At 39.9% G+C, this 27550-nt stretch overlaps 1 protein-coding gene across 3 annotated transcripts in view; it reads right to left on the bottom strand.

Moving 5' to 3' along the window:
• RPS6KA2 (ribosomal protein S6 kinase A2) overlaps positions 1-27550 on the bottom strand; it is a 304348-nt gene that overhangs the window by 138895 nt on the left and 137903 nt on the right. Inside the window, exon 1 of one of the 3 annotated variants that reach the window (XM_065680425.1) lies at positions 23237-23608. The exons of the other annotated variants lie outside the window; for them this stretch is intronic. Coding sequence (XP_065536497.1) covers positions 23237-23335 — 99 coding nt within the window. The 5' untranslated portion in view covers positions 23336-23608. Of the gene's footprint in view, positions 1-23236; positions 23609-27550 lie in introns of those variants that run through there. 3 annotated transcript variants of the gene reach the window in all.

Raw genomic sequence — 27550 nt, 5'->3', positions numbered from 1 at the left:
GGAAGGCTCCAAGCACGTGTCGTCATGAAGCCATAAGTAACCAGCCAAATGCTCAGAAGCACGTTTTTAACATATGGCTCAGGAAACCCCTTGGACAAGTAGAGAAGAAGGAGAGAAAGAACACTGGGATTGACATTAAAATATAAATCCCCTGTCAATTTCCCCTCTTTTAGCTGCTTTCAAATTTCAATCTCATTTATGTTCAGATTACAGTTTAATCATCAAAATAAACTTCTCATCTCTAGTTTTCTACTAACTTCTCTGAAAAGAAATCTCAGGAGGTCTTAGGTCAACCTTTATGCCTTCTGGAACCTGGGATACATTGGTAAAGAAGGGTTCCTGAAATTTCCTGTCATCTGTAGCCCGTCAGTTGCATGAAATGACATCAAGCAGTGCATAGTCATTGCTAGAGAGAGGCTCTGGGGCAGAGTGAGACACAGTGCACTATACCTCTTCAGCCTCATGACATAAAGAATATGGGAGTAGAACCAATGGGAGGGAAGCTGCTGTCTTGTCCTATGACAAGTTCTCAAATCTTTCATCCTCCCTTACCTGACCTTACTGGCAGCCATGGATATGGATGGCAAGAAGCTTGCAGTGCCACAGGCTTAACACTGTCTGCCTCCATGTGAGAGGATCAGTGTTTTTTACCTATTAGAAATAAAGAAATCAACAGTGGTAAATGCACAGGGGACCACACAGAAGGTAACAGAGAAAGGAGACAAAGCAAAGAAGACAGCCTAAGGTCAACAAAAAACCCCAACCCTTGGACAAAGTAATGGGTGGTAGTGAGAAGAGCAACAGGATGTGCAGACCAACAGCCTTTTTCCTTCTGAGAGCCAGCAAGTGTTACTTAAGAGGAAGTCCATTTGCTTTCCTGAAATAGTAAAAATTTTTGCGAAGATCCAGTCACAACTAAAACACAGAGTGCTGTATTATTCATAAGCATTTTAGCAAGCCTGGACTTGCCCAGTGATTATGATTTGTATGACAAACACAGCAGTGTAACATCTGCATTCTTTTCCTAGTGTGCAATATGCTACACCATTAATAAGAAGCACGTAAACAGCACTACGAGGTCACACGTTGCTTCTCATAGTGAAACATACTTCTATCTCCCACCCACCAAGGATCATAAATAGTTCAGATTATACATTCCAACATAGGTTATATCAAAATCTATAATATGATGGAGAAAGAAACTGGTTTGCCTTTCTCATAAACTGCCCAAACAAGCTGCATTTGGCTGATGGCCACAGATCCATACCTTCACTCCCCTGCCTGGACTCCTTGAATCCTTTCAGGAGATCCAGGGGGAACTGAGCTTCAGCTCTCACAGAGCAGTTTCCCTTGTGCACTCCTTAACCATGGCCTGTCACAACATACCCACAGATGTGCAGCTGTGGGAAAAGGCCAAAGACCCCAGCTGTAGCCCTTGTTGCTGACATTCGCGTAGAGGCTGCAAGCCCTAATCACGCTCAGTGCAAGGAGTAAAAACACAACTGGAATGAGTATAAATTGCTTCAACAGAGACTGGTGCAAGGAAGAAGACAGAATCTCACTCTCTGCCTTGAGGTTAAGTACAGATATGCATCTACACCTCACTCCATTTTAGAAGATGAACCAGGACCAACTCACCTATTTCTAAGATAAACCTTATTTGTACCCATTAAGACTTACATTCTTTTAATCAAGTATCGTAACTGGAAACACCCATATTTGTCCCAAGCATAACATGAAATTCCATTAATTTCTGCATGCTGGAGCTCAGTTATCCTTCAGGTTTGCCACATAAGTTTCTGAGCTGTGTACAGATTACCATGAAAATTTAAACTGTTCTGCTCCTCAAAGGGAAAGTGTGTTTCTACCCTATCTCTCTGAAAGCAAAATGAGGAAGAAATCATATTCTAACCTCAGGAGAGACTTTTACTAAGCTCTGTCTACTGAAACTAGTTTTGCCTTCTGCTGCTGCCCAGCATTAATAGTTCAGGGCCAACACCCACCCCTCTACACCCCCCAGAGTTGTACTGGTAATTTCATTGTTTAGCTATCTATAGGCTTGGAGGTTATTTTTACTACATCCTGTCAACTGTGAGAGGACAAAACTGCCAGGAAGAGGATGCATTAGGCTTTTACATTAACTGGTGGTAAAACTAATGCTCAAGACGGCCGAAGAGCTGGACATTCAGTTGCTGACACAAGTGTGCTGTGTATTACTGATGTGGTTTTCCACATTTATGCTTAGTTCACATGACACTATAGATCCCATGATCTTACAGACCTAGAGCTCAAAGGAGGAGAATCACAGTTTGCTAAAAGTACCAGGAAGGTTTAGAAAAACCCATCTTACGCTGCTTATGGCAGTGAGCTCACATGCCAGCAGCCCTGAAGCAATTGCCTGGGCAGCCCAGTAAACAACTGCTCCATAACATGCAATCCCAACAGAAAATTTATCATCTACGTATACCTCGTGCTTACAGAAAACAATTCTTCTGACTTGTAGCTGGAAATCTTACTCAGTACCACAGTCCAATGTACAATCAGATGCGTACTGACTTGCATCCAGCTGGAAATGCATGCTGATTATAAGCACAGGGCTGGGAGCATGCATCTGTAGGTTGCTATTGCTGTTTTATACAGTTTGCAGTACTACAGAGACGCAACAGCAAGAAAAGTTCCTTTCAGAGGAAAACTTGATCTAAGAGGCCATCACATCAGTCCAAGCCTCAGTCAAGGCCTCAGAGTGAATTCATAATAGCCAAGCCGCAAGCTTTAGCTTTCACTGTATCTTAAAAGTTTTACTTTAATATTTCATGTTAAATGGAACCTTGCCTCTATAAGTAACTTTGGCTTAGGTCCTGAAAATGTATCTTATGATCTTAAATTTAAGTCCTAAATTTTATGTTGAAGGCCTTGCTTACACATATCATCAAATGAAATGATATTAAAATATCTTTTTGAAGTCAACAGAACTGGTCTTGAAAGAAATAGCACTAATTTTCAGAGCTATGGTGGTTATTTCAGCTAATGAAATAATTATTGGAGAGTTAAATAAGGGAGCTTTTGGGTTTTTATACATCTTTAATGCTTTGTAGTGATAGCGCCACATGAATGCTTTTCACTCTATTCCCAGATACTCTACAGCAATTAACAGCTTCTTTTCCTTTTTTTTTTTTTTAACTGGCATGGGCCATATATTCTCAATAGACAGTGAACTTGACAAACGAACATTTAATTCTCTGGGCCCATTTTTTGCAATGAGATTAACACAGTGAACTCTGATTGTAAAGAAAAAAACAACCAAACAAAACTAAGTCTGTTGGCTTAGATTCATTGGCCAAGCTTAGGGGAATGCAAAATACACGAACCAGGTAAAAAGTAAAGTGCAAGTGAGATAAATTATTAGCATTTTTGTATTACAAAATAACAAAACAATGATAAAGAAAAAACGTGGATAATAGCCTAGTAGCATAGTGCTGGTGATATTTTCTGGATCATGACTTTAGCAACAAGCACGTGCGGTGAATGTTGTAAAGGGCAGTTCCTTCTTTCAGTAAAGCACTTACAATCTTAAATGGCAGACTGCCAGTGATGCTCTACTGAATGCGTTACAAATCAGCAAAATTAACTTAGAAATTATGTTATTGAAAATCGGAAATAAAGTTTGTTGGGCTTACATCACTCATGTTTTAGGTTTGACCTACAACATCAAGCTTTTGCTGGCCTCACTTTGTTATTTGCGAACGAGAAAAAGAAATGCTGCCTGGTACGCAGATGTAATTTCGACCAGCCACAGCCCTCCTGCTGGTTTTGTTTCCATCTTTCAGGAAGATGTTTTATTGCATTCCCGTGTAATACTGTGGGTGCAAGCTGCATGCTCTGTGCTGGACTTTGTTAAGCTAGAAAAGTCATGAGCCTGTGGATTATCTATCACTCACAGGATTTCCAGCCAAAAACTGGAAACACCAGAGGATATTAGCTTTCCTCAGCTCAAACTCTGCATCTACTTGCAGGAGGAGTTACCAGTTGTGATTCACCACAGTGCACTTTGAGAAGGGCGGGGGGGGGGGCAAGATTTGCAGAGTACAAAACCAGCTGGCAGCAACAGCTGCTGAAACGGTCAAAACAAACAGGTTTGGGTTTTTTTCCAGACATCCAGCACTCTCTATACTTCTAACAAGTTTCTCAGCCTTATGGTGATTGTTTGTTCACTCCAACCCTCTCCATAGCCTTGTTTCTCTGCCTTTTTCTGTGCTGTGCCTCCTTTCCTCATCTCTGACACATTCCTCTCCCCTCCCTTCTCCTCTCATTTTTCCTGTTTTTTCTCAAACGACAAAGATTTGCTCCAATGAACATATGTCTTACTTCAGAATAAAAGCTAGGATGCAGAATGTTTCTAAACATTAAATGGGACATAGCATGGTTATTTTCTGTTACCTTACCCCCCCCCCCCCCATGTGTTACTAAACAAGAAATATGAATAATTGCAGACTTAAACATAGAAGAGAAAGCAAGACAGTATAAATTTGCTTGGGAATAAAACAGCCCCATGTAATCATCACAGTTCCAAAAAGAGGTCATCAGCAACTGAGAGTTTAGCCTGTACAGATTTGTTGGAAGGATGCTAAGGAAGAGAAAGACAGACAGCATGCACTTATAAAGAAGCCACTTGAGAACAGAAAGAAGCAGCAGCAGATTTTGAATCTAGCCCTAATTTACACAGATCCCTGGGTGTTTTTCCACAAATGATGGGAGGCTCTAACCATCAGGGTTTGGCAGATCTAGCAATGATAATCAAAGATGCTTTTGCTTCTCAGTTTTGGCTCTATCTCCCTTGGAGATTTCTGCCCCTATGCTGGAGGCAGCAGAACGAATAATGCATCTGCCCGTCACTGCCCTCATTTGTAGCCTGGCATGTTAGTGCCAGCCCTGCTCCATCCATGATCTAAACCTGCACACCAAGCAGTTGTCTACAGGCTGCCAAAGCACAGCCACCCATTCCCTCCTGCTGCCACTGTCGCAAAGCAGATAACCCACCGCAGGAGCACTTCATCTTCCCAATTTACAGAGGCACTTACACCAACGCATGCCTGCCGAGACTTGCACGAGTGGGATTTGGGAATGCAGCCGGGTCCTGGTGCATCCAGGTAAGTACACAGCGATGCACCATTATCATATCCTACCTGCCTTGGTCGGGGGGGGGGGGGGGTAAAAGCTGGGTAAGGGCTGAAGTAAGAGGAAGATCTAAGGCCTCTCCTTCTCCTCTAACCCAGTCTGTTAGCCAGCTCTGAGTCAGCAAATTTTGTTAATACACAAGAGAGTAAAACTAAAAGCAGTAAGAGACCAAGGCAGGCAGATGTTCAAAACAGCACCTCGCTAAATTTCTCATGGTTTGCCATTCCATTAAAAAAATGTTTATGTTCTGTTTATTACAAAGATTAAACTCCCCTGCCCTCTGCTCTGCCAAAGCAGACTGCCCAGGAGAAGGTTGCTGCAGTACCCAGGGCTGTTCTGCCGACAGGTTGCAATCAAGGAGGCAGATACTTAACAAAGTAAACAAGGTTTCAAGCCTGGTCATGCTAACCCAGTTCATTACAGTTATGCCACAGGTACATCTCTCCCCACATCCTTCTCACCCTCCATCCTTCTTGTTCATTCTCAAGCCTTTTTCTCTCTCCCTCTAGATTTTCTCTAGGCCCTACACCCTCTGTTCAAGCACTCCTCCTTTTTATGCACACTGTTGCATTCTATTCCTTCTCTGTCTGTGATCTATATTTAGTTGTTTTCCTGTTTATATACCCCTCCAGAGAGGGGTATTGTTGAATGTGACTAGTCAGGAAGAGAAACAATGTGGTTATAACACACAAATCCTTTCAGAAGAGTAATTGGGATGAGAAACCGTACAGGACTGGGTAGGATAGAACACTTTTTCCGAAGATTAATCAGATGCAGAGATCTGAATATAAATCCATGAAACCCCTTAAAGCAGCCTGATCAAAGCCAGAGTAGGGGAAGAAGCAAAGGCAAGGAAACACATGCAACCTTTTAGATTTGTTTGACACTGCTTTGACAACCCTCCCCCTCCATTAATATGATAAACTAACTTGGATTTTTAAGAATTACAATATCTATGTATCTTTACTCAAACTACCAAGAGCCCCTGAGCGTGAATCCACAGTACATGTATGATGAAAGGTCTGGGAAAAGTGTACTTAAGAGATTTCTGGGGAGTTCAGCATTGGTTGGTCCAGAGATACTTAAAGTGTCTTTAGCATAGGAGTAGCCAGTATAAAGCTGGTTCTCAGTAAGTTCGCTGCAGCCAAACTTGAATCAGGACAGACGAGAGTGCATGTGCCTGCCATGCTGGGACAGTAAAGAACAGCAATCCAGGGTCCACACCATGACAGGTTGTGTCTGGTCTGGGGGACACTTGCTCAGCAAGTTAACACAGTGTTTCCCATCTTCATGTTACTCACAGTAATAAATAGCTTGTGAACAGGGGGTTGGGAGGAGGAGGTACGAATTGGTTGTGAAATGCAACACACACATTTTAATAATGAGGAAGTTTGTCAGGCTAAGTGAAATGGAGCCCTTCAGTGCAGAACACAGAAACCTATTATTTGGATCAAAAGAAAAACTGATAGTATTTAACATTACGGTAGTAAATGCACTGGCAGCTAAAGGGGAGCATTGGGAGAAAGTATTCATTTTCCTATGAAAGCAAAAGCTAGAGGACTTTGTAAAACATCACAGATATTTGAAAAACTCCAAAGAGGTATGCAACTAGTGAGTTCATGTTTCATTTCACTGGTGAAAACCTGTGTGTATCACTAGTAGGTGCACAGTATGGATTAGAAAAAATACCTGTACGGCAGTGAGAACATTGCTTAGGACATAAGACTTAAATGTAAATGTGTATCTGATCTGCTGTTGATGACCAGCAGACACTCCCTGGCCAAAGGTGGTTCACAGCCTTTGCTACAACACCAGAAGGGGGGACAAAGGGAAAGGCTACAGGGTGGAAATAAAGGCAACAGGAAGATCACAAGAATTTCAAGGGAAGGACACTTGCAGCATCACATACTCTGTTGAGCTTGTTTGTTTCAGTTGGTGGCAAGAATGGGTGTTTATAAGACATTTATAAACCAGGGGAGGGAAGTGGCTTAGCCTACAGGATAGCAACTACAGTAGTGGAATAGAAGATGAATCTGAAGCAACTGAGGAAAAAAATGTTTCATTAGCAGCCCTTTTCAGGGGCAGGAAGAGCCTCCTAAGGACCAAAAGGGAAAAGCCTACATCTGTGGGGACAGGAAGTGATCTAGAAAACTGGCTCAATCAGAAGAACAAAACAGAAGGAACAAGGTCAGAAATTAAGTCATGCCCTGAAAATAATTTTAAGAGGGCTGAAGATCCTGAAAGGGAGAAGCAATATTTAAAGTAAAGAAGATCCTGAAAGGGAGAAGCAATATTTAAAGTAAAGAAGATCCTGAAAGGGAGAAACAATATTTAAAGTAAATTACACTATACTGATTTTGGGCATAGATTTCCATGAATAAAAAAAAAAAAAAAAAAAGTTAACTTTGTAGTAATTTTCAGCCCACAAAGAATGTCAGCAGCAAAAATCTGAAAACCTGAGCTGCTAATCTGGCGTCTAGCAGAACTAAACAAACCTTCACTCTCAGTCAATGAGAAGGTTGCGTACAGTATTATGAGATCAAACTCTAATCCTCTTAGTAGCATTTTCCATGGAAAAACTGCCATACTATATGTATTTACACTGTTACATGCATTATTCATATGAATGTTCTATACATACATACAATACGGCTGTAATTACAATATATTCCTTACATGTTGTATAATCTGAACCCCATTCAGAAACTGCCCTAAAAAGGAGCAAAATACTACTAGGCATTATTTGCTTATGTTCTGTTTATTGTGAACAAGAGAACAGACAGTCTGACAAAATGATGCGCATAATCTGGTTAGTGTAAAACATTTATTATACGCACTAACTTAAGTCCCCTTCTCTGCTGTATGCATTAATGTCTCATTTGTAATTCACAGGCAAAGTGTAAAGAGCCTGTACAAAACAGGTCAGTTTTGATTTCCAGGTTGTGGGGCACAGGTATACAGCCAGTACCTGGCAGAGAAATTCAGCAGCTCCACAGCTTCGCCATACAGAAATCTTGCTTTGTTATTTATGTATCCTGCAATCATCAGAAAATGTAACAATTTTGTATATTCACCCACTTGACAATTCAGCATGCAAATATGAGACATCAAACTACCCAAGTAATTTGACAGCATATAAATATGGTCCTACCCAGAAGAATTTTGTGCTAATTATTATGGTGCATTATTTCAAGGATAGCACAAATAAAAGCCAATATTCTTCCCAGACTTGCTTGCTCCAAAGATTCCTGCCTGATGACTCCTCATAGCACACTCTAAACCTTCTCTTCCTAGACAATCTAAATATCCACTTTTATCCAGAGAAATTAATTATTCATGTCAGCAAAGCCAATATCAGCTAGCAAGGCAGGATATTTCAAGCAAATACTGATGCTCTATTATAATCCTGTAACAAGCATTCTAAAGCCTTGTGAGTTACTGTACTATGATAATTTTTCTGATGAATTCTTACTTTGGCAGCCTACACTTGCTATTAACATTTAGTGGATTGTTAAAATAATTCTACTCATAAATCAGTCATTTGATGTGAAGTTCTGTGAGGCTTTTTATCCATAAATTATAGCTCAATGTCTCTTTCCCCCTCAGTACGCCATACGATAAGTAGCTCCAAACAAATACATTCCAACACAAAGATGATCACTGGATTCCAAAAAACAGTCAGCTTCATGCTATGTTGCCTCCCCCTTATATCAAAAGCATCTCAGTAACCTTGACAAAATACTGTTACTATTTATTAAATTATATATAAAATATATATAAAAATACGTATAATTTTTATATATTTTATTACATGTCTTATTTTCTTTTTATCGAATATTTTAATAAAATATTTTTATTTATAAAATTTTATTTGTTTATTTTAGCTTTTATAATTTATTATATATAAAGTGTATATAATAATATATAATTATAAAAGAATATAAGTTATATATTAAATACTATTTATTACTTCTGCCTCACTCATTAGGTTAGAAGTAGGAACTGCTAAAACAAAAGAGTTGGCTTATTTCATAGAATGGGAAAAATATTACTAAAAGACTGCACTATTATGATAAATAATCCCATTATTGAGGACTAGAGTATTTAAAACCAAAATATTTATACAGGTAAATAGACTGATCCACTTGTCTCTGCAGCAAATCCAAATATACTCACAAAAAAAGTCCTAGCTCGCTTCCTGGCACTGAAGTATAGAAAGTGTTCTGTAAACAGCTCAGTGATGAAACCCAGTTTCTTATCAAGCTTTCCCACTCTCTCCTGCCATCTACCCCTGCTTGGTGTCTTGAGTGGCTAAGCAGTATGCTGCCACTCTTGTTCCTTCTGTTCCTTCCTTTTGTGGTAGTAGTGGTGTCTCTTTCTCTAGACCCCTATTTTCACGAATCCTGCATGAACATTATGTCTTTAAGAACACTATTCTTCTATCTCTGCTGAATTTGAGAATACTTTCAAAGCAAATGGGGCAGGAGCAATACATAAAGTGTCATTTCTTTAGGAAATAAGGATAAAAATGAATTCAGTTTTTCAGCAATTTCCTGTTTTCACAAACAATCCCTCAGATGGCTCTGCTACAAACACACAGCACACTGACTGATCATTGTTTCAGAAAAGCAAATGAGAAACAATGTAGGACCCTGATGCTTTGGTTTGCATACAAGGGAACTGGCCTCTGTTGGGGTAGCAGAATACCTCATTTGTCTACTGCTAGTTGGGAACCTCAGCAGCTCAAAATTTGCTTAGTCAGGTTTTTTATTTAACGAAAATAGAGACATAGATAGATACATGGATAAAAATTTCCTGTGAGTACAACAGTCTTGGTTGTAGCCACATATATCAAAGTGCCTGCCACCTACAACTTGAGTGTTTCTCCTATGCATTGAAGATTTTTCAGTTTAGAAGGAAAGAACAATATAAGCTCAAAGATCCAGTTAGGCAACAGTTAGAATTATACTGAGAAAAAGGGAGATTCCAGATTTAAGAATCTCAACATAATTTTAGAGGCCAAATATATAGATTATTGTGAGTTCAGAGCCAAATGTTTTGCCATCTTTAACCTCCAGCTCAAGCAAGTTTACCCTGCTGGGTTCACTGACATTGCCAGGGAGTAGCTCTCCTTTACATGTATAATTATGAGGACACAAGTTTTGTACTAGCCCAGAAGTTAAAGGTGCACGTAAATATGAGACAACATTTCTTTAGTGTAGTCCTTGTTGGCATCTTGAGGCCACCAACCAGGAGATAGACGGAAGCCAAGAAGGTTTACCTAGAGCAGGTTAGTGCATTCTGTTACATCTAATTTTTTTGGCAGGGAAGAAGGAATACTGCTTTATCAACAACAAAAATGCCATCCTGGCAATGTGTCAAGTGTCACAACAAAAGCAATACAAATTTTCTTCTGATTCACATCTGATAAAAATTCCAGGGGGAAAAGAAGAGGAATTTGATTTGCTTTTCCTTTTGCTTTGAATTGTGTAGGTTTGCATCGGCGTACGCTTTATAGCACTGTGAATTGAAAGAGAAGTAGCCCTTAAATACCATGGTAAGGGTTCTGAATGGAAGATCTTTTCCTCATAAATGTAGAGATATATAATTTTAAGTTTAAAATATATATTTTAATATATATTTTAAATATATAAAAATATATATTTAAATATATATAAAATTTTTAGCTTAAAATATATATTTTAAGCTAAAAATAGCTTAAAAATTGTCATGGAAATTCCATTAATAACCATGTAAGTTTCAGCAAGCTCAAATGGATGATGACTGAGCAGAAACCATGCAGAGCCATCAGGCTTTGCGTGACATCACGTATCTGAAATGACAACGGACCAAAGTTAGCAGCTGATTTCCACTTTGAGGTTTTTTTGTTTGAAGAAAACCCAGGGGGTGAAAACAAGACAGGCAAAATAGGAACAAAAGCTGTCATGCAAAGCAAAATTGTAACATGGATATCTTTATTTCACTATTTTCTGAGATATTGTAGATACCATAGTAACGATGCTTTAAAAACATAGTACAGTGCTGTGAAAATGGTACTGTATAGAGGTAAAATCCCAGACAGACATTTGCACTCAGCTGGAAGCAGAGTTGAGTCATAGGTATGAAACCCTCAACAATACATTTGGGAGCCTGTGATGCAAGGGGACTTTCTAGGAGTTTTTGCTGCTGCTGTCCCTGAAAGACAAATGATCTCAAGATATTTAAACTATGGAAAGCCAGAATGAAGAACCATTTGAAGAGAAACAGGTAAGAACTGTGGTATGTGAGGAGGGGGACATTTCTGAGATATGTAGTAAGTACTGTATCTGGGATTTGCTTCTGGTGCTATTTGACCATTGCCCAGCCTGGGAGCTGAGCGTCTCCTCTGAATCAGCACTTCCTCAAACAAAGCTTTGTTTTTACTGATGACTCCTGAGTTACCCCAGCAAACAGGGTGGAAAGTACCAAAACAGAGACAGTGCAAGAAAAGCAAAGACATGTGATTCCCATTGTCTGAGTCTAAAGCATGAAAAAAGCTGAACCAGATGAACGATAGGGTGAAGAAAAAAGCAGAACTGTTACCTTACAAGGGAAACATCTGAGAAGGCAAAATGAGTTTCAGTAGACACCAGGAGCCAAGAGCCCTGTCTCAAGGGCACAGTTTCCATGAGTGCACAGCTCAGCATTTCCGCTGTCCAGCTGTACACGCCAGTGCACAGCATGTTCAAATCTTCAACATTTATTTACAAGGGGAAGAAAAGCCTGAAGACAAGAGTAAAGAATCATATCCCAGCAGGGCACAACAACTTAATTTCTTCTCCTCAATAACTAGAAAACGGGGACGTGATGTGCCTCCCTGAAAAGATGATACAAAATCCCAGATAGCAACAGCTCTCTGATCAGCAGAAAGAAAACAAATGTCTGTGGACCACAGCGGTACTCCACGGAGAGAGCTCTATTCTTACTTCTATCTCAGTCCCATGAATGTCACACTAGAAAAAGGATTTAAAAAGCAAGGGGGAAAGGGCGAACTTTCTCTTGGCTGTGGTGCATACAATACGGTAAATGCTTTGTAAGTCATCACTTCCCTGAGGGTGGTTTATAATTGTCATGGTTGTGCACATGAAAAACAACGGGGAGAAACAGATAAGCCCAAAAGAAGAGGCAGAGAAAAAAAAACCCTAAACTGATCAATAAATGAACAAGTGGTCAGGAGGGGAAGCAAAGGACTGATTTATTTTTAATAAAAAGGCTCTTCAAAAAGCTGTCATTCTGAAATGACCCAGATTTTCTGCCTTAGAAAAGATGACATTTTTAATCCACTCACTTGACATGCATCATGGGAAAAATGGAAATATTAAATAAAAATTTTCCTTACATTTCCAGAGAAAATCTTCCATACAGAGAAAGATGTCCAACTCCTATAACATCACAAATATCTGCCTGCTACAGCATTTCTTTCAATACAAACATTACTCAAATGAATTTTATGGCTTCTTTTACAAGCCTGATGCAGAAAGAGAAAAAACCCTTACATCAAGCAGGGGAAGAACAGGTAGTTGCCACCGTTCACATAATTACCTTTTCCTAAGCAAACAATATGATTATAGGCAGCTTACACCCTTTCATAGGGGAATACCAATTTATGTTTGAAAATAGGTATCTAAACTTTATTCTGATGTTTGGGAACAATCTTCTCAAAAAGACAATTGGGACAAAATTAGGAACTTTTGGCAATTGATCACTATAGGTATTGCATGCTTTGGAAGTGGCAGTTCTCAGAACCATTAGCGGTATTCCTTCTAATGTCCCATATGGGTTTTCCTGTCTGGGAAAAACGAGAAATTTTGTCTGCTAGATTACCAAATCCCTGTTGTTGAGATGGCTTTTATAAATTCATTTCATACCATCGGGAAAAAGGAGTCATTAAGCATCTTTTTCAGCACGTGGCCTTCCAGAGTAAAGTAAATACAGGTTAGTTTTCTCTGCTGTGGAAGAAGGGATGCTGCAGCATCAACGGCATTAACAGGCACAGAAAGGGTAAAGAGAACATCTGGATGCTGCCATATTTGCACTGGTGGAACAGAGGGAAGTAGGTGAGTAAATATTATCTACCCTTACTCTGCAGGTGGAGTAAATTCTGCTGCTCATCATCCTTTACTGGCATTGCCACTTGATATATTTTGATGTGACATTTTTTTCACAAAAATGTGGGAAAAACTTTGCGGGTGCATTGGAAGTGTGTTTTTAGTAAGGATTCTTCAATTCTTCAAAAGCAAAAAAACCCTGAAATCACAGGAAAAATAAAATATCTCAGTTACAGATCATGGGAAACTGGTTTCTCTCCAGCTTTAGCAACTGGTGATGCTTTTCTCTTGTCAGTTTGCAGCTAACATGGTATGTGCAACTGCCGTTTTCTTTCAGACCTGAGCTAATCTCCAAAAGTGCTCATCCTTATGACATAAAGGCTTCAGTTAGAGATCAGACTAAGGATAACGTACACTAAAAGTTTTTAAAGGGGAAAGCAAGTCTCTCCTCACTCTCCCTCAGATCAGTTTGAACCAACTACTGCTTTACTAGCTTTATGTATTTTCTGCTTCACAATTGCTAAAACTTCTCCATGGACAACGGAGGCCTCAATAAAGAAAATTAAGGAGGTTTATTACTTTAGGCTCTCAGGCATCACAAACCCAAACAGCTTTGCAACACCTGAGAGACTGACAGGGATTAGCTCGTGCCTGCTTTAGTGGGGACTTTCCTGCCTTTAACACCACACAGTGCTGCTTCTGTGTGGATTCACATAACTTCCACCCACTTCTTGAGTGAGCCTAAGCACATGTCATCCTTTGGAAGGAGGAGTTGAAGAGAAGTTGACAGGAGGAAGAAGTAAGAGCTAAGACTAACTACCGCACTTTGTTTTCCTCCTTTTGTGCCTATTTCACTGGTTGCTATATGCAAAGCAGAAGGTGAACTACCAAAGGCACGAGAATCTGGAAGACCAGAATAGCTACATCGTCTTCTCCAGAGAGTCATATATTCTTTCAAATAAAGGTGCTGCAATGTGTTTCAAATCAGTTGTAAAATGCTAACACTTTATAATTCCTTTGTACTGCCATCACATGAAAGCCATTCACATTTTGAAAATGTCTTCGTTTAGCTGTCTTGATAGTACTGGCTTAATGAAACGCTAAGGAGTTCATTTCAGAAGAAAAATTAGTGATTTTATTTCCCAGGAAAAATCTTCACATCTTTTCAACATAATGAAATGTTATTAAAAATACTTTTGGAGTATGTAGTATTTAACATCTGCATGCATTTAGTAATCAAAAATTCTAATTCTGTGGTATGAAATGGACTTGAGCTGTGTCATGGAAATAATCTAATATAAAGCCTTCCTCTCAGATGATACTTTTGCAATAACTGCAATGCATAATCATACAGGAATAAGGTAGATACTGTGCAGACTAGCAGAAGATCCAGCAGGGTTTAAGATACTTAGACAGATGACTTTTAAAATGAATGCAATTACAACATTTAATTGCTGTCCCAGGCATTTTCTTGTCACAGACAGAGATTCTCTCATACAGGAAAGACTGTCATGGAGATGTGCTGATGCAGAAATTAAAGGCGAAAATATCAGCCAGAGTCACAGGACCTGTCCCCTAGTTACTCAATGAGGAAGTGGAGAAGACAAAGTAGAACTGCCGAAGAATTGTCTTTGTTACTCACTCGCAAAACAACAGAAATTTCAACTAAAAGAAAAAACTCTCTCCCTCTAAGAAGTGTGGTGGGTTGACCTTGACTGGAAGCCAGGTTCCCACCAGAGCTGCTTTATCACTCCCCTCCTCAGCAGCACAGGGAAGACAAAATAAGATGGAAAAAACCTCATGGACCAAGATAAAGGCAGTTTCATAAACACACCAAAACACCAAATAACCTCCCAAGCCTCTTGCTGTTTTTTGGTTGGGTTTTTCAGGAAAATTGCTTCTATCATCATATATTATGAATGCTTTCTTTTGTACCATTTATCAGTGCTGGCAATGACACCACTTCCTATATATAACAGCCCTCCATCCAAACGTGGGACCAAAGTACTGACTTCTGGGATGGTCAGGCTTCAAAAATGCCAAGAACAAGCCCTCTTTCCCCAAAATGTTACCACCCAAAAAAAGGCTTAATCCGAAAGCTGTTCTACAATACACTGATCTTTCAAACCAATGTTTGAACTACGTCAAACATTTCTGAGCATTTTTCAACAGTTCTCACCACCACACCTAGCTCACGCATTCTTTATGGCATACAGTAGCCTGTGCCATATTGCTAGCTGAAGGAATTACTAGATTCTTTCTCTTCTAGGGACATAGATGTATTCCAGACTCAAAGCTTTACTTTGTGTTAATCTGTATATGGAGATATCTAAGGCTTAGTCTTGCAAATAATGATAGAAAAGACAAATTCAGCACGGAGTTAAGTTTGCAGTTTTTAAGGTCAACCTCTAATACTCCTCTAGAACAAAAATGTCTTTTTTTTTTATTATGCTTAAATATTATTTCATTACTTGTAGTAGAAATGGCAGCCCCTACTAAATTCTGCAGTTTTAAACTAGATTTCCATACAAACTTTTAAACAAAGTCTGATTGTACCAGTTTTCTCCTTGTTTATATAGAACTTAAGAGAAAAAGAAAAGCACAACATAAAATCCCAGACCCTGTAGAGAGCTGAATATACACACAAGTGCATAAAACATTTCACCTGTTTACACAAAAGAGAAAAAAAAAATCTCTTTTCCTGCTTACCATCACACTCAGCTCACCTCTACTTTTTACTCTTAATGTCCAGCAGAATTTGACACTACTTAGCATTCAGATATCCCTAAGGAAGCTCCCTTTTCTAGGTAAGCTGACACTGTCCTGTTGGGCATCACAAGTTGGTACCACAAACACTTGTCTAGAGGGTGGTACTTCTGAGAACAAGTAGGACTGGGTAGCATTTGGTGTTTAATAACAGGTACAGGTGAATTTCATAGATAAACACACACTCAGTTCCACTCCTCGTAAAGCTTTCAGTTTATTCAAAATGACCCTTAAAGGGAATCTTTTCCTACCTTCTGCCAGTCATGCACAGGTCCAAATCTGGCTCTATAGGAAAGAGGCATGACACCCCTTAATTTCACCTAGAGTTTATATGAGCTTATTTAGTTAGTTTTCATATCTGCCATTTAGCTGATTATTACCATTACTTATCATCTGAAAGCAACACATTAGCAGCCTGTATCTCCCCTTCTTGCTCGTACACTGCTAACACAATGCCTAATAATATCACTGCAATCTGAGAAAAAGGTTTTTTCCTCACTGGAAACATCATGGGTTTGTCTTCTGTGTTCTCAATATACTACCAGTATCCTTGAACTCATGATTTTCAGCTAGAAGCAAGCTCTGGACTCTCTTGCATCCCCCAGTAAAAGCAGCTCTGCTAATGCAGAGCTAATAATAATGATAATAATAATAATAATAATAATAATAATAATAATAATAATAATAATAATAATAATAATAATAATAATAATAATAATGCAGAGCTAATAATAGTAAATAAAAAATGCAGATCTAACCAAATAAGGGTGGCACATTTCACAGCTAAAGGATGGCCGCCCACTTCAAAGTCTTCCAAAGCCATGCTGTAGCCACCCCATCACTAAGCACGCACCTACTGAGGGAACCTGCATCCCAGACTGTTTGCCTGGAAGGCGCTTGCCTGTGTGCAAATGGTAGCGGTGCTGTGGGGACTGTGAATAGATGTATTGCTTGCTTCCTTACACAACCTCAGGCAGGAAGCTATTTTAAAGTCAGATTCAGGGATCCACTCGTTCTTTTCTATTTCCTGAGACTTTGTTCTCCAGGAAGCCAAACTGCCCTGTAAGAGCTGATGGCATCTCTCACACACACACAGAGTGTGTCCTGAGCGCAGAACTGTCACTCCTCTGCAGTACTCTAGGTCTTTTTTAATAGCATATACATTGACAGAGTCACTGCAGAACAGGGACTGTAAGCCCTGTTAAGTGGACAAAAGGAACTAAACTAGCAAACATTTAGATAAAAAATATTTCTACTTGAGTAACTGGCAAATAAACATAAGGATGCTTTTGTTCTGATGTCTGTCTTACTTTAGAAATATTTCCAGTTACTTGTGAGGACACAAACAAAAAAAGCACACACAAAAGGAGTCCTTACCTGAAATTAGCAGGAAAATGTATGAATCAAATGCTACTGATGATAGGTACAGGAGAGCTCAGGCCTCTGAGAGCAAATTTTTTGTGCCACAAGGTCAGTCAAGCCATAACATTATAAGCTAACCTAGAATAAAATTACACATTTTCCACTTGCATAAAACCATGTTACTCCAAATTACTGCTAGGCAGGGGCTCAGCTGCCCACAGGTCCCAATCAATCCCCCAGATTCAGCTGTTGTCTTCCTGAATACCTGCAGGCAGATGCTCCAGGCTCAGGGAACCAGGGCATTACCACAGACACAGTGGAGAGGCATTAGCCTCTCATTTCATTCATCACTTGTTCATGATCTAGACAAAACGTGCGTTCACTGTAACAGTGTCATCACCAGTCACATGCATGTGCATGTCCCATCAGCTGATCCTATCACAAAATTGAGACCTCTTCTGTTATATGAGGATATCAGGCCTCTGCTCTATGCCCAAACATGCATTAACCCTGACTATGTGACCAGAGTGTGTTTAATTTTATGATGTTTATCAGAATTCATCTGACATCAGGGCGCATGGATAGGGTCTGTCAGCACTGGACTGGATGCCAAATACCACCAGATGAAAGCTTCTCCCTAACAATGTTGCTGTGACTGGCATAGGGTGTTGCTCCTGAAAGTCCCTAACTTTCAGAAAAACACTCTTCCCACTCTACAGCAAAGACTGAGAAAAAGGGACCTGAAAAGCTTTCAAATGCATAAAAAACCTGGTGCAAAGAAACATCTATTTTCATAGTTAAAACGGGCAGGTAAGAGGACACAGGCTTAAACTGCCGTAAAACAAACCTGTGTTAAATGTTAGAAAAACTCTCAGCTGTGAAGCATACTGCTGCAAAATATACCTCCTGGGGAGGTTATGGGCATTTACCATTAGAGGTTTATTAAGAAGAGATTAGCAAAATATCTCTGGTGGAATAGGTTCAATATAGCTGGTGATGCCTAAGGAAGAGGAGGGGGTGTCCACATTAAAGTTTTTAGATCCTTCCTAGCCCTATTCGTCTATGATTTTTCTATGGACAAGTTATCCCTACATAGTTTTCCCTTTCTGTAGCTCAGTAGTTAATCTGAGGCTTATAGGAAGGAGCACATAGCAGGCCTGAGGTGCAAGAGACAGTCTATTTGGGACAAAGTATTAGGGGAGCTGGGGATCAATTTATTATGAATGTGTACACAGCAAGTAAGCTGTCTTACCAACAAACACAATGTCCATAAGTAGAATTTTATCAGAGGACTTAACTATTCATTATAATTCTCATTTTACAAACAGGGAATGCAGGGCACAGAGGTCTAAGCTATTTGTAATGACACAGCAAGTTATCAAAATGAGCCTGAAAACTGGATTTCCTGGCTCCTCAAGTGACCTATCTGATGGACAACATGCTCCGCCTGCTCTCCCTCCCCACCAGCAAGCCATGCAGGACTATGAGAATCACAGCATTTCCTCATGAAAGTCTTGCCTGCAGCTGGAGGAAGTCAAGACTACAATAGTGTCGGTAACTTCTACTGTAACAAGAACACACATCACAAAGAGGGGGGGGAACCCTAAAGCTGCCTCAGGACTTGCACCTTGCAGAGCTGATCTAAGGCTGTTAGTCCCTGTTTCTGTTCTTTCACTTCCCTCTTCTAACCTTTGACAGAAAGAATATATTCCTCTACCAAATTACTATCTATAAAATTACTATCAATAAAAATTACTATCAATAAAAATAAAAAAGAGAAGACAGAATAAAGGACATACTACTGATAAAGAACAGAATTTTTCTTTATACAAGGACAGGATATTTCGCAAGCATTTGAAAGTGAAGCACTGCCTCGGCCCTTTGTGCTAAAGGAGCAGTCTAGCTCAGGATTTGCTGGCCGCTTTCTTAAGGCTGCTGTAATTTAAGCCTGCAGGAAATCAGCATCAGAGCCTAAGATTATAAATGAAAATCTCTTGTACTAAAGTATTACAAAGCCAGTGCCAGTCCTTCTGCACTGTTCCTTACTGGTCTGCATAGGCTTGCTTCCATTTCCTACATGCCGCTGCTGGAATCCAAAGATGACCCGTACTTGAATCACCCACAGGAGGTCCTGCCTCTCACAACTGGCTATGCTAAGACACACCAGGGTCCAAACTAATTTTGAACTAATTTGCAAGAATTCTGCTAGGCTCTAAGCCCCATACACAGACCAAACAGAATTGAAATTTATCATTATGAGTAAAACAAAACAAGAATTAAGAGAATTAAAGAATGACAAATTAAAAATACATCAGGAATGCAAAAGTGGGAAACATCTCCCAGAAGAATCAAGGACAATGTTTTAATTGGTCCTTTCCTAAAAAAAAAAAAAAAAAAAACCAAAACAAAATGAAAAACCCAAACAAACAAATAGGAAAAGGCAACCAAAAAAAAAGGAAAACCCCAAACCAACCCCAAAAAGGCTTCTGCACCACCGGAATAAATATGTTCAAATTCTTTGCATACTTAGGTCTTTCCTAGGTTATTCAGAAGGCATATTCAACTTTTGATGTATAAATCAAGGGATATTGCTCACTACCATAAGATACATTCCACTGGGGCTCAAAGTCTTTAGCAGATCCACACTGTGCATACTTTCCCCGGATGGTTTCACATTCATGTTCATCAACACTCAGAAAGAACCATAAACAAACCCCTTCTCTCAGATGCACACATACAGTTCCCATTGACTTTGCTGGAACTTCAGATGACTTCAGTAAGAACTCCGTATGCATGCAGAGGGGCAAAACTTGGCTCTGCACATTTAATAAGATTACATCAATAGATACCTCATAAATGAAGGGCAATGCAGGCCATACTGAAAAATAATATAAACTGAAAACCCAGAAGTATAGCCAAATAAGTTCAAATTTCAGCCAAGTTTTCCCAGAATAAAAAAAAAAAGGCACACATTTTAGGCAAGATGAAACAAAACCCCTGTAATATCTGATTTACCAGAGTATACTCTGCCTCCCTTAGCAGGACAAAGTGTGATACCCAGATACCTACACATAAGACAATGATCTTACTGTCTCAGATATAGCAATGATATTGGCATATGAAACAATTAAATAAAGGTCAAGTTAGAAAAGCTGTGATTTGCTAAGTCATTTTCTGCATCTATATCCCTGCTCTGTAAGATATGAAGCTCACTGCAAGCGAATTTAAAGCTTAGTAGAGTGGAAAAAGTAATTAATCATATTATATTAATAACTAATGTTATATTATTTTGAACGTACTCTAATAGCAGTATTTTAATGATATTAAATGCTTGAATCCAGGAGTATCTATCTAAAACCATTCAACCCTCTTGCCTGCCTGGCTAGAACACCACCCCAAGAAAAATCCCACACACCTAGGCACAAAAGCCCCCTTCCAAATTTCAAGTAACACATCTAACAACTTCTGCCAGGTACATTAGCTGATGCACACTAAGCAAAGCAATGCCACGTGTTTGCCTCAAATTTGTTCCCTTTATTTTACTTTTACTCATTCCATGATGTAATAACCTGTGCCTTTTTACTGTCTCTTTAAATTATCTACCTATTAAGATGAAGAATATTCTGACTTCTGAAAATCCAGCTACCAACCAGCTTCCTTCTGTTTGGCTGACAAGCGCACATTAGGCTGCAATTACAAATTTACATACAGAAGTACTCAGGGATGGAAATCAAAGAGCGGGCTTGATGTTCATGTTTGGTTTTTCCCCTTTAAGCAGGAACATCTCTGATGATTTTCACACTTAAACAGCAGAACAGACTTCATGAATCATTTTTTCTTCCTGGTTGGAACAACCCCTATTCCCTGTTGCATTATAATACTGAGTCACTTTGCACAAAGTTGGTCATTATAGCCAAGTCAAGGGAGAGTGGATGAAATGCTCTGAACTTAAATGTGTAATAGGATACATGTTAGGCTACTTCTTGAAGCAAACTATTTAAAATCGGGGGAAAAAACTCATTACAAGATAACTCATGTAAAGGAAAACTACTTCATGTATTTTGAAAAAGTCCAGTAAATCTAGTGTGATATTGATGATCAAAGGGATTACAAATACTTCTTTTCTTTTTTCTTCTTTTTAATGATGTGAGGGTCTGGCCTGTTACAAATGCTGAGTTGTACTGGTCATTCACTCTGAAACACATAGTAAGTTAAATAGTGGGGTGGAATTTGTTTCCCCCAAACTATGGCACCGTCAAGTAATAGTTACAAGGCCTGGCAGGGCTCTGCTGTCTCAAAATCACCTCCCCTTCTAACATTATACCCTGACGGTGGCAGCCTGCGAAGACACTCCTCTGTCTCAGAACTCCTTCCTGAAATTCCAGGTCTACTTTCTGTTGGCTCTGGTGGAACACAAGCAAATTCTAAGTGTGTTTCAATGATCATCTATTTCAGCTTAGCCTTTGCAATTCTGGGTTCACAATGGGGCAAGAGTCTTTTAGGACTCTCCCCTCAGCCCTAGAGGGACAGGACTGATGCAAGGAGGGAGCTTTAACAACTCTCATTAATTAGTTTTAAATTAATAGCATGACTATTGGATGAGTGGAACAGAATTAGGTGCCCTGCATGGTAATTTTTCAAGAAAATTGATTTTAAGGAGTTAAGAAAAACAAACAAAAAACGAACCCCCCAAAACAAAACAAAAAACCCAACAAAAAGAAAAACAAAAACCCAACAACAAACACAAACCCAACAAAATACACTGGCCAAAAACTGCTTTTCTGCATGTCCTGTTTAAGCAATGACACATGAAGAACTTTATGTTCAATTACCTGGTACTTTAAATAGGACACTAAGGGAATAAGATTTTTAAATGTATTCACACAGCATGAGACTAGTCCTCCACCTGGGAATACCGGTGCAAATCAGAGTAACTCCTCAGAGGTCAATTGAAGTACACCGGCACAAGACAGATGTAAGGCAGAGGGGAATCAGGCCCCATCTACCTCTATTTTAATGCAGAGGTTGCAGATCATCTGCAATGATAAAGTGAACAACATAAATATAACTGACATCTATTCAACTGATCGCACATCCTGCCGACTATTCACAGCTCCAAATATAGGGCTGAAGAACAATGGTTCAAGGAAGGGAGGCAGAAATCCTGGTTCTAACCCATTCACACATTCCTATCTGCTAATTCCTCTGACTTGAACTGCCTTCATCTCCCCACACTGCTAAATCACTACAGGTTTAATCTGACAGTCCCCTACCCCTGAAGAACTTCTTACCACAAAATAAGAAGAAAATAAATACTTCGATGCATGGGAGATAAGATAAATGCAGAAATCCGTGCAAGCGTGAGAGCCTACAGACAAACAAGCAAGAAAATCCCTAACATACCATATATATATATATGAAAGACATTAACAAATTGACTAATTATTTGGAAACCTGGCACTAAGAAAGAATAGTATGTGTGCAGAGAACTAAGACAAAAATATGAGGCTATTGCGAAGTATAGTGCCATTTGTTCTAATATAAGAGGATCTGTAATTATTTCCTACAACTTCATGATGTCCTGAACCAGCTTACTCCTTCCCTGGCAGGCTGATAAAAGGATCCTTAGCAACACACTAAATATATTATGCAATGTATTGAATGCTACCAAGAAAAAGCACTGAATTACACTGAAACAAAGAACATCAGGTGCGAACATCACTTCCTCCAGGGAAAGATCACCTTTAGCTGTTTATCACATCAGCAAATGCAGGCATTGTCCTGTGTCTCTGTTACCAGCACCTAATGGTACTTGCCACATTTAACAAAGTTAAGGCAAATTTTACCTCGAATCTACTTAGGCTTGAGCTTTTAGACCGAGACTTCTTGCGGAGATAGACCGAGAAGAACCGACGCACTGTGAACTTCTTCATGTTCATGTCCATTGCCCTGTCCCAGCTGTGGCGTGCAGCACGAAGGAGCTGCGGTGCAGCCGGAGAAAGCTAGCGCATCCCAAATGCTCCCTATTTATATCCACAGGCAGGAGATCCTCCAAAGTATCCGCTTCTGTTCATCAAGCCGGGCACAGCTAGACCCGCAAGAGGTACATTGCCGGAGCCATGGGAGCCCACAGCCGGCTGCTTGCTCTTCAGAGCATAAAGGCGTTACACTCCCTTCTCGCTTTCCACTGTTTACATTTCAGTGCGGCGAGCCGAAGTCTCCCCTCACTCCCTCTCCCCCTCGCCTTAGGTCCTACTACATCCAATCAGGCTCTGCTTCGGCTGCATGCATAATCAGCTCCCGCAGATGACAGCTCCTGCGTCCCAGGCGTAGCAGGTCTGAGATAAATGTTAGATGTGTCTATTGCTTTGCACTCCCTCTCTTCTCAGCCAGGCTCTTTCAATTTCCTGGTTTCCGAATCACATGGGGAATAGGCACATGCTGCACTTCTGTTTTTAGCTTGGAATTTCAACGCTACTATAATTACTGAGGGCTATGGTGGTCAGATCCGAGAAGAAATCAGCTCCCCCACGAAAGTCTCTTCCGGGAGAAAGCTGAAAGACACTATAACCCCACTGCCAGAGCAGAAGGGTCTGAACCTCCTTTTATTATGGGGAGTGTGCGAAATAACATTGCCCCCTCCCTGAAACTGAAAAGCTTAAAACCCTGTTCCCAGACTACCTGCCCGCTTTACATTAAAATACCTCATGCTGGCACAGCTCTAAAAATAGAAAGCACAATCTAAATGGGAACTATTACTGTTCTTACTGTACTACAGCAGGGAGCTACAGCCCTTCTAAGAGGTTAAATATGTACATCTATTTACAGGCTGTAATTTTGAGCTGCTCACTACACTGCAAGCATGGAGACTTAGAGCTGCACCCCCACCTCCCCCACATAATCGCATTTTTCAGCTTTTCTTCAAAAACTAATGAATCTCAGTGTGGTCCAGAGACTGAAGAGCTTTCTCTCCCTGCTGCCCACAGCTCAGGCTCCCTGTCCTTGGCAGCCTTTCCTTTCTGACTACCAAGGAGCACCCAGACATGCCTTTCTCCCATAACCACATATGGAAAGCGAATGACTCTGATGACTTATTAATGACTCAGATTAATAAGCCTAGGGAGAGCTGACACCGCTACAGCCTAAGAATACTCTCAGAGGTTAAATGACTATAGCTCTCCAGTCAATTTGTTCTAAGAGAGAGACAGGCATTTTGCTTTAATTGTATGTCTGGACTCTGCCGTGAACTATGGTGGCTGGTCATGCCTGCTGCTACCTGCTTTGTTTGCAGGTTCCCTGTCACTGTCTTCTGTCTAAAGCTCACTACAGTCTATACATACCTGGAAAAACATTTAAAAAGAAAATGGAGTATTTTGGCATTTACAGTTTTATTAAAAAGGCGATCAGATTGGAAAGGCTACCATTTGTGCTGGGCTCTATAATCGCCTCCAGCCTCTGACTCTTCTGTCTTGCACCACTGCTGTCTCCCCCAGCCTAAGATAAGTGTAGCACAGTGGCAGTCGGCTTTATCCCTGTATCTTTTCCAAGAGCCTCCTTCTGCTCTCCTTGCTTCTCTGAATCTCTTGATTTGCAACAAACGTGTTATCTTTTGGAGCTGTTTTCAAGGTGCTCCCCTGGTGTAAGCCACATCAAGCCTAGGACTCGTTTGCCACTACAGTCATGCTGGTTCCTGGCTAAAGACCCTGAAGCAGAGGCAACCATCCAGGCAAAACCTGAGCTATCTATAGGTATACCAGAACTCTTTCCACAAGAAAACTAATAAACAGGTGAAAGAAGCAATTTGGTTGGTGTAACTGTCATCATCAAAAGTATTTGCTGATGCGGCCCACCTAGCCAAGTTTTACGTCTCCTCAGGACCTAGCAGCCGTAATAACCTAAAGTGGCACAAAGGCCCCAGGCACTCACCTGATGATCTGACCTCCCTCTCCACCCTTGCTTGCCCTGCCATGCTGCACAGCTATTGTTGCTGCTTCCTCCTGTGCCCTGCCCTCCCTCTGGCAAAGAGCTGTCCTGACACAAGTTAGGCCAGGTTTAGTGCTGACACAGGCTTATGGCAGCCACATGCATTCCTACCTGTGTAAGCCACTTGAGCTTTAAAAACAGCAATCAGATGAGTTCAGGATAACTCCTTGAACCTTTTCCATCACAGATACACCAAAATCCCACCTGGACAACTGACACCTTTGTTAATGCAGAGGAGGTGGTGATTTCCCAGCTTGAATACAAAGCAGGTGTATAATATTGCACTCTGCGCGGTAATCAGCAGCGTATAACTGCCTGTCACTGCTTATACTAGTAGATTTATCACAGCCTTCCTACCCCGTTACACAGGTAGCTTTCACGTACAAAGACACGCAGTCACCATTAAATGTACCTGCTCTGCAATAAACTTTCAAGAAGATTACACAAACTATGACTTAATACCCATCAGGTACACTTCTTACTTCCAGAATTTTGGTTTTTTACCACCAAAAAGGAAAAAAAAAAACCAGTTACAATATATTGGTAATTTATTGTGAAAATCAGAGGAAAGCTAGGCTTTGATGCTGAAGGTTAGACTGTAACATGAACAGCATGACTATACTAGGGGGGCAAGTCTCTTGCATCTCTGCCAAGACACAAGCATGGAAATAGGCATGATCTGCTTGCTTTCTTACTGCCCTTTAACCAGATGATTAAGGATTGAATACAGAAGGACATCCAACCATCAGTGCTAGGATATTGCTCTCCACCTACTGGGCACCAGAGCAAGAGGTACTGCAGAGTATCTTCAAACTGTAAAAAGCAAAAGCAACCAAGTTGCAAAAATATACACAAGAGTACAAATACAGAAATAAAATGTGTAAAACATAAGTGTGTAAAACTAAAGCATATAGATATCTGAAGAGCAGATTCTACTACTGTTCCTCTCGCATGGTATGCTTCAAGACATGGAACTTAACTTTGCTTCAGAAAAGCAAATAAGAGGCTTCAAAAACATTAACTCAAACTTTTAGCAGTAAGACAATATCCGCTCTTCCCAATGACTGTACTAAGGAGGTGCAAGCCAAACAATAAATTAGAACATTCATCATTTTATTCATAAACATACAACTGTCAGATCAACCTACAACATGAAAAATTCACTTTGCACTTAGAAATTCATGGCTGTAAATTGTGTATCAGCTCCCCTCTGAGCACTTTCAACTGCTGAGGACCTTGATGGAAAAAGAAACTCACCAAATGTCTCTGTTTAAGAAAAGAATAAAGAACAAAAGTAGTGGAGGCAGCATATGATGCATTGTCATCAACCAGTAATACTCTATATACTTAAATATACTTTTTAAAGCTAGAATAGTATTTACTGTAGCATAAAATAAATAAATACAAGACCATAGTTGGTCCTACTTCTAGCAAACTTAACAGCAAAATGAAGTTTACTTCAACAGGAAAAGGGTTTAAAAAAGAAAGAAAAAAAGCCCCAAACCAGGATTCAAGACAAACTCTCCATCAGAAAATACCTGAAGTTAGGTATTACACAGGCTTTGTTCCAAGTCTTAAAAGATAAATGGAGAATTCCCAATTAATATCTAAAGAAAGCCAAAGGCCCTTTCCTGATGTGTACAGGTGGACCATACCAAAAGTAGTAACAGACTAAAGGACCCAAACTTAGGAAATTCACATGAGACAGTGAAGCAGTCTGCACAGAACCCAGGCAAGGAGGATGTCAGTGGCCAGTGCCAGATGAATCATCAATTTCTGAAGAAACACAGTAACTTGAGCTAATTGTTTGCATGAAAGAACACTCCAAGATATCTACCACAAACCACAGACTGGATGATAAAATTACTGAGAGAAATTTTGTATTACTGTATTTCACAGCATATCAGGCCCTATTTCTGAAATGGACCTTCTTATTTTTTTATGTGAACCAACAATTTATGAGCAAGCCCACAATGATTCTGCCACTTGAGCAAATGTAGTGGTTACTCTAAAAACAAAAATATATAAGCTGATATTATCTTCCCTGCAAATGTAATACAATCAGTATTATCTATTCCATCTGAATAAATTCATCAGAAAACCAGAAACAAAAATCCACGGTGAAGTAAGGAAGCATCAGAAGCATCTGACACCACAGGCAGAACAAAGAAGAGTAA

Source organism: Lathamus discolor, chromosome 5, assembly GCF_037157495.1.
Source record: "Lathamus discolor isolate bLatDis1 chromosome 5, bLatDis1.hap1, whole genome shotgun sequence".
Classification (NCBI taxonomy): domain Eukaryota; kingdom Metazoa; phylum Chordata; class Aves; order Psittaciformes; family Psittacidae; genus Lathamus; species Lathamus discolor.
The sequence above is the reverse complement of the archived record's forward strand: the minus strand, read 5'-3'. Positions and strand labels throughout refer to the sequence as shown.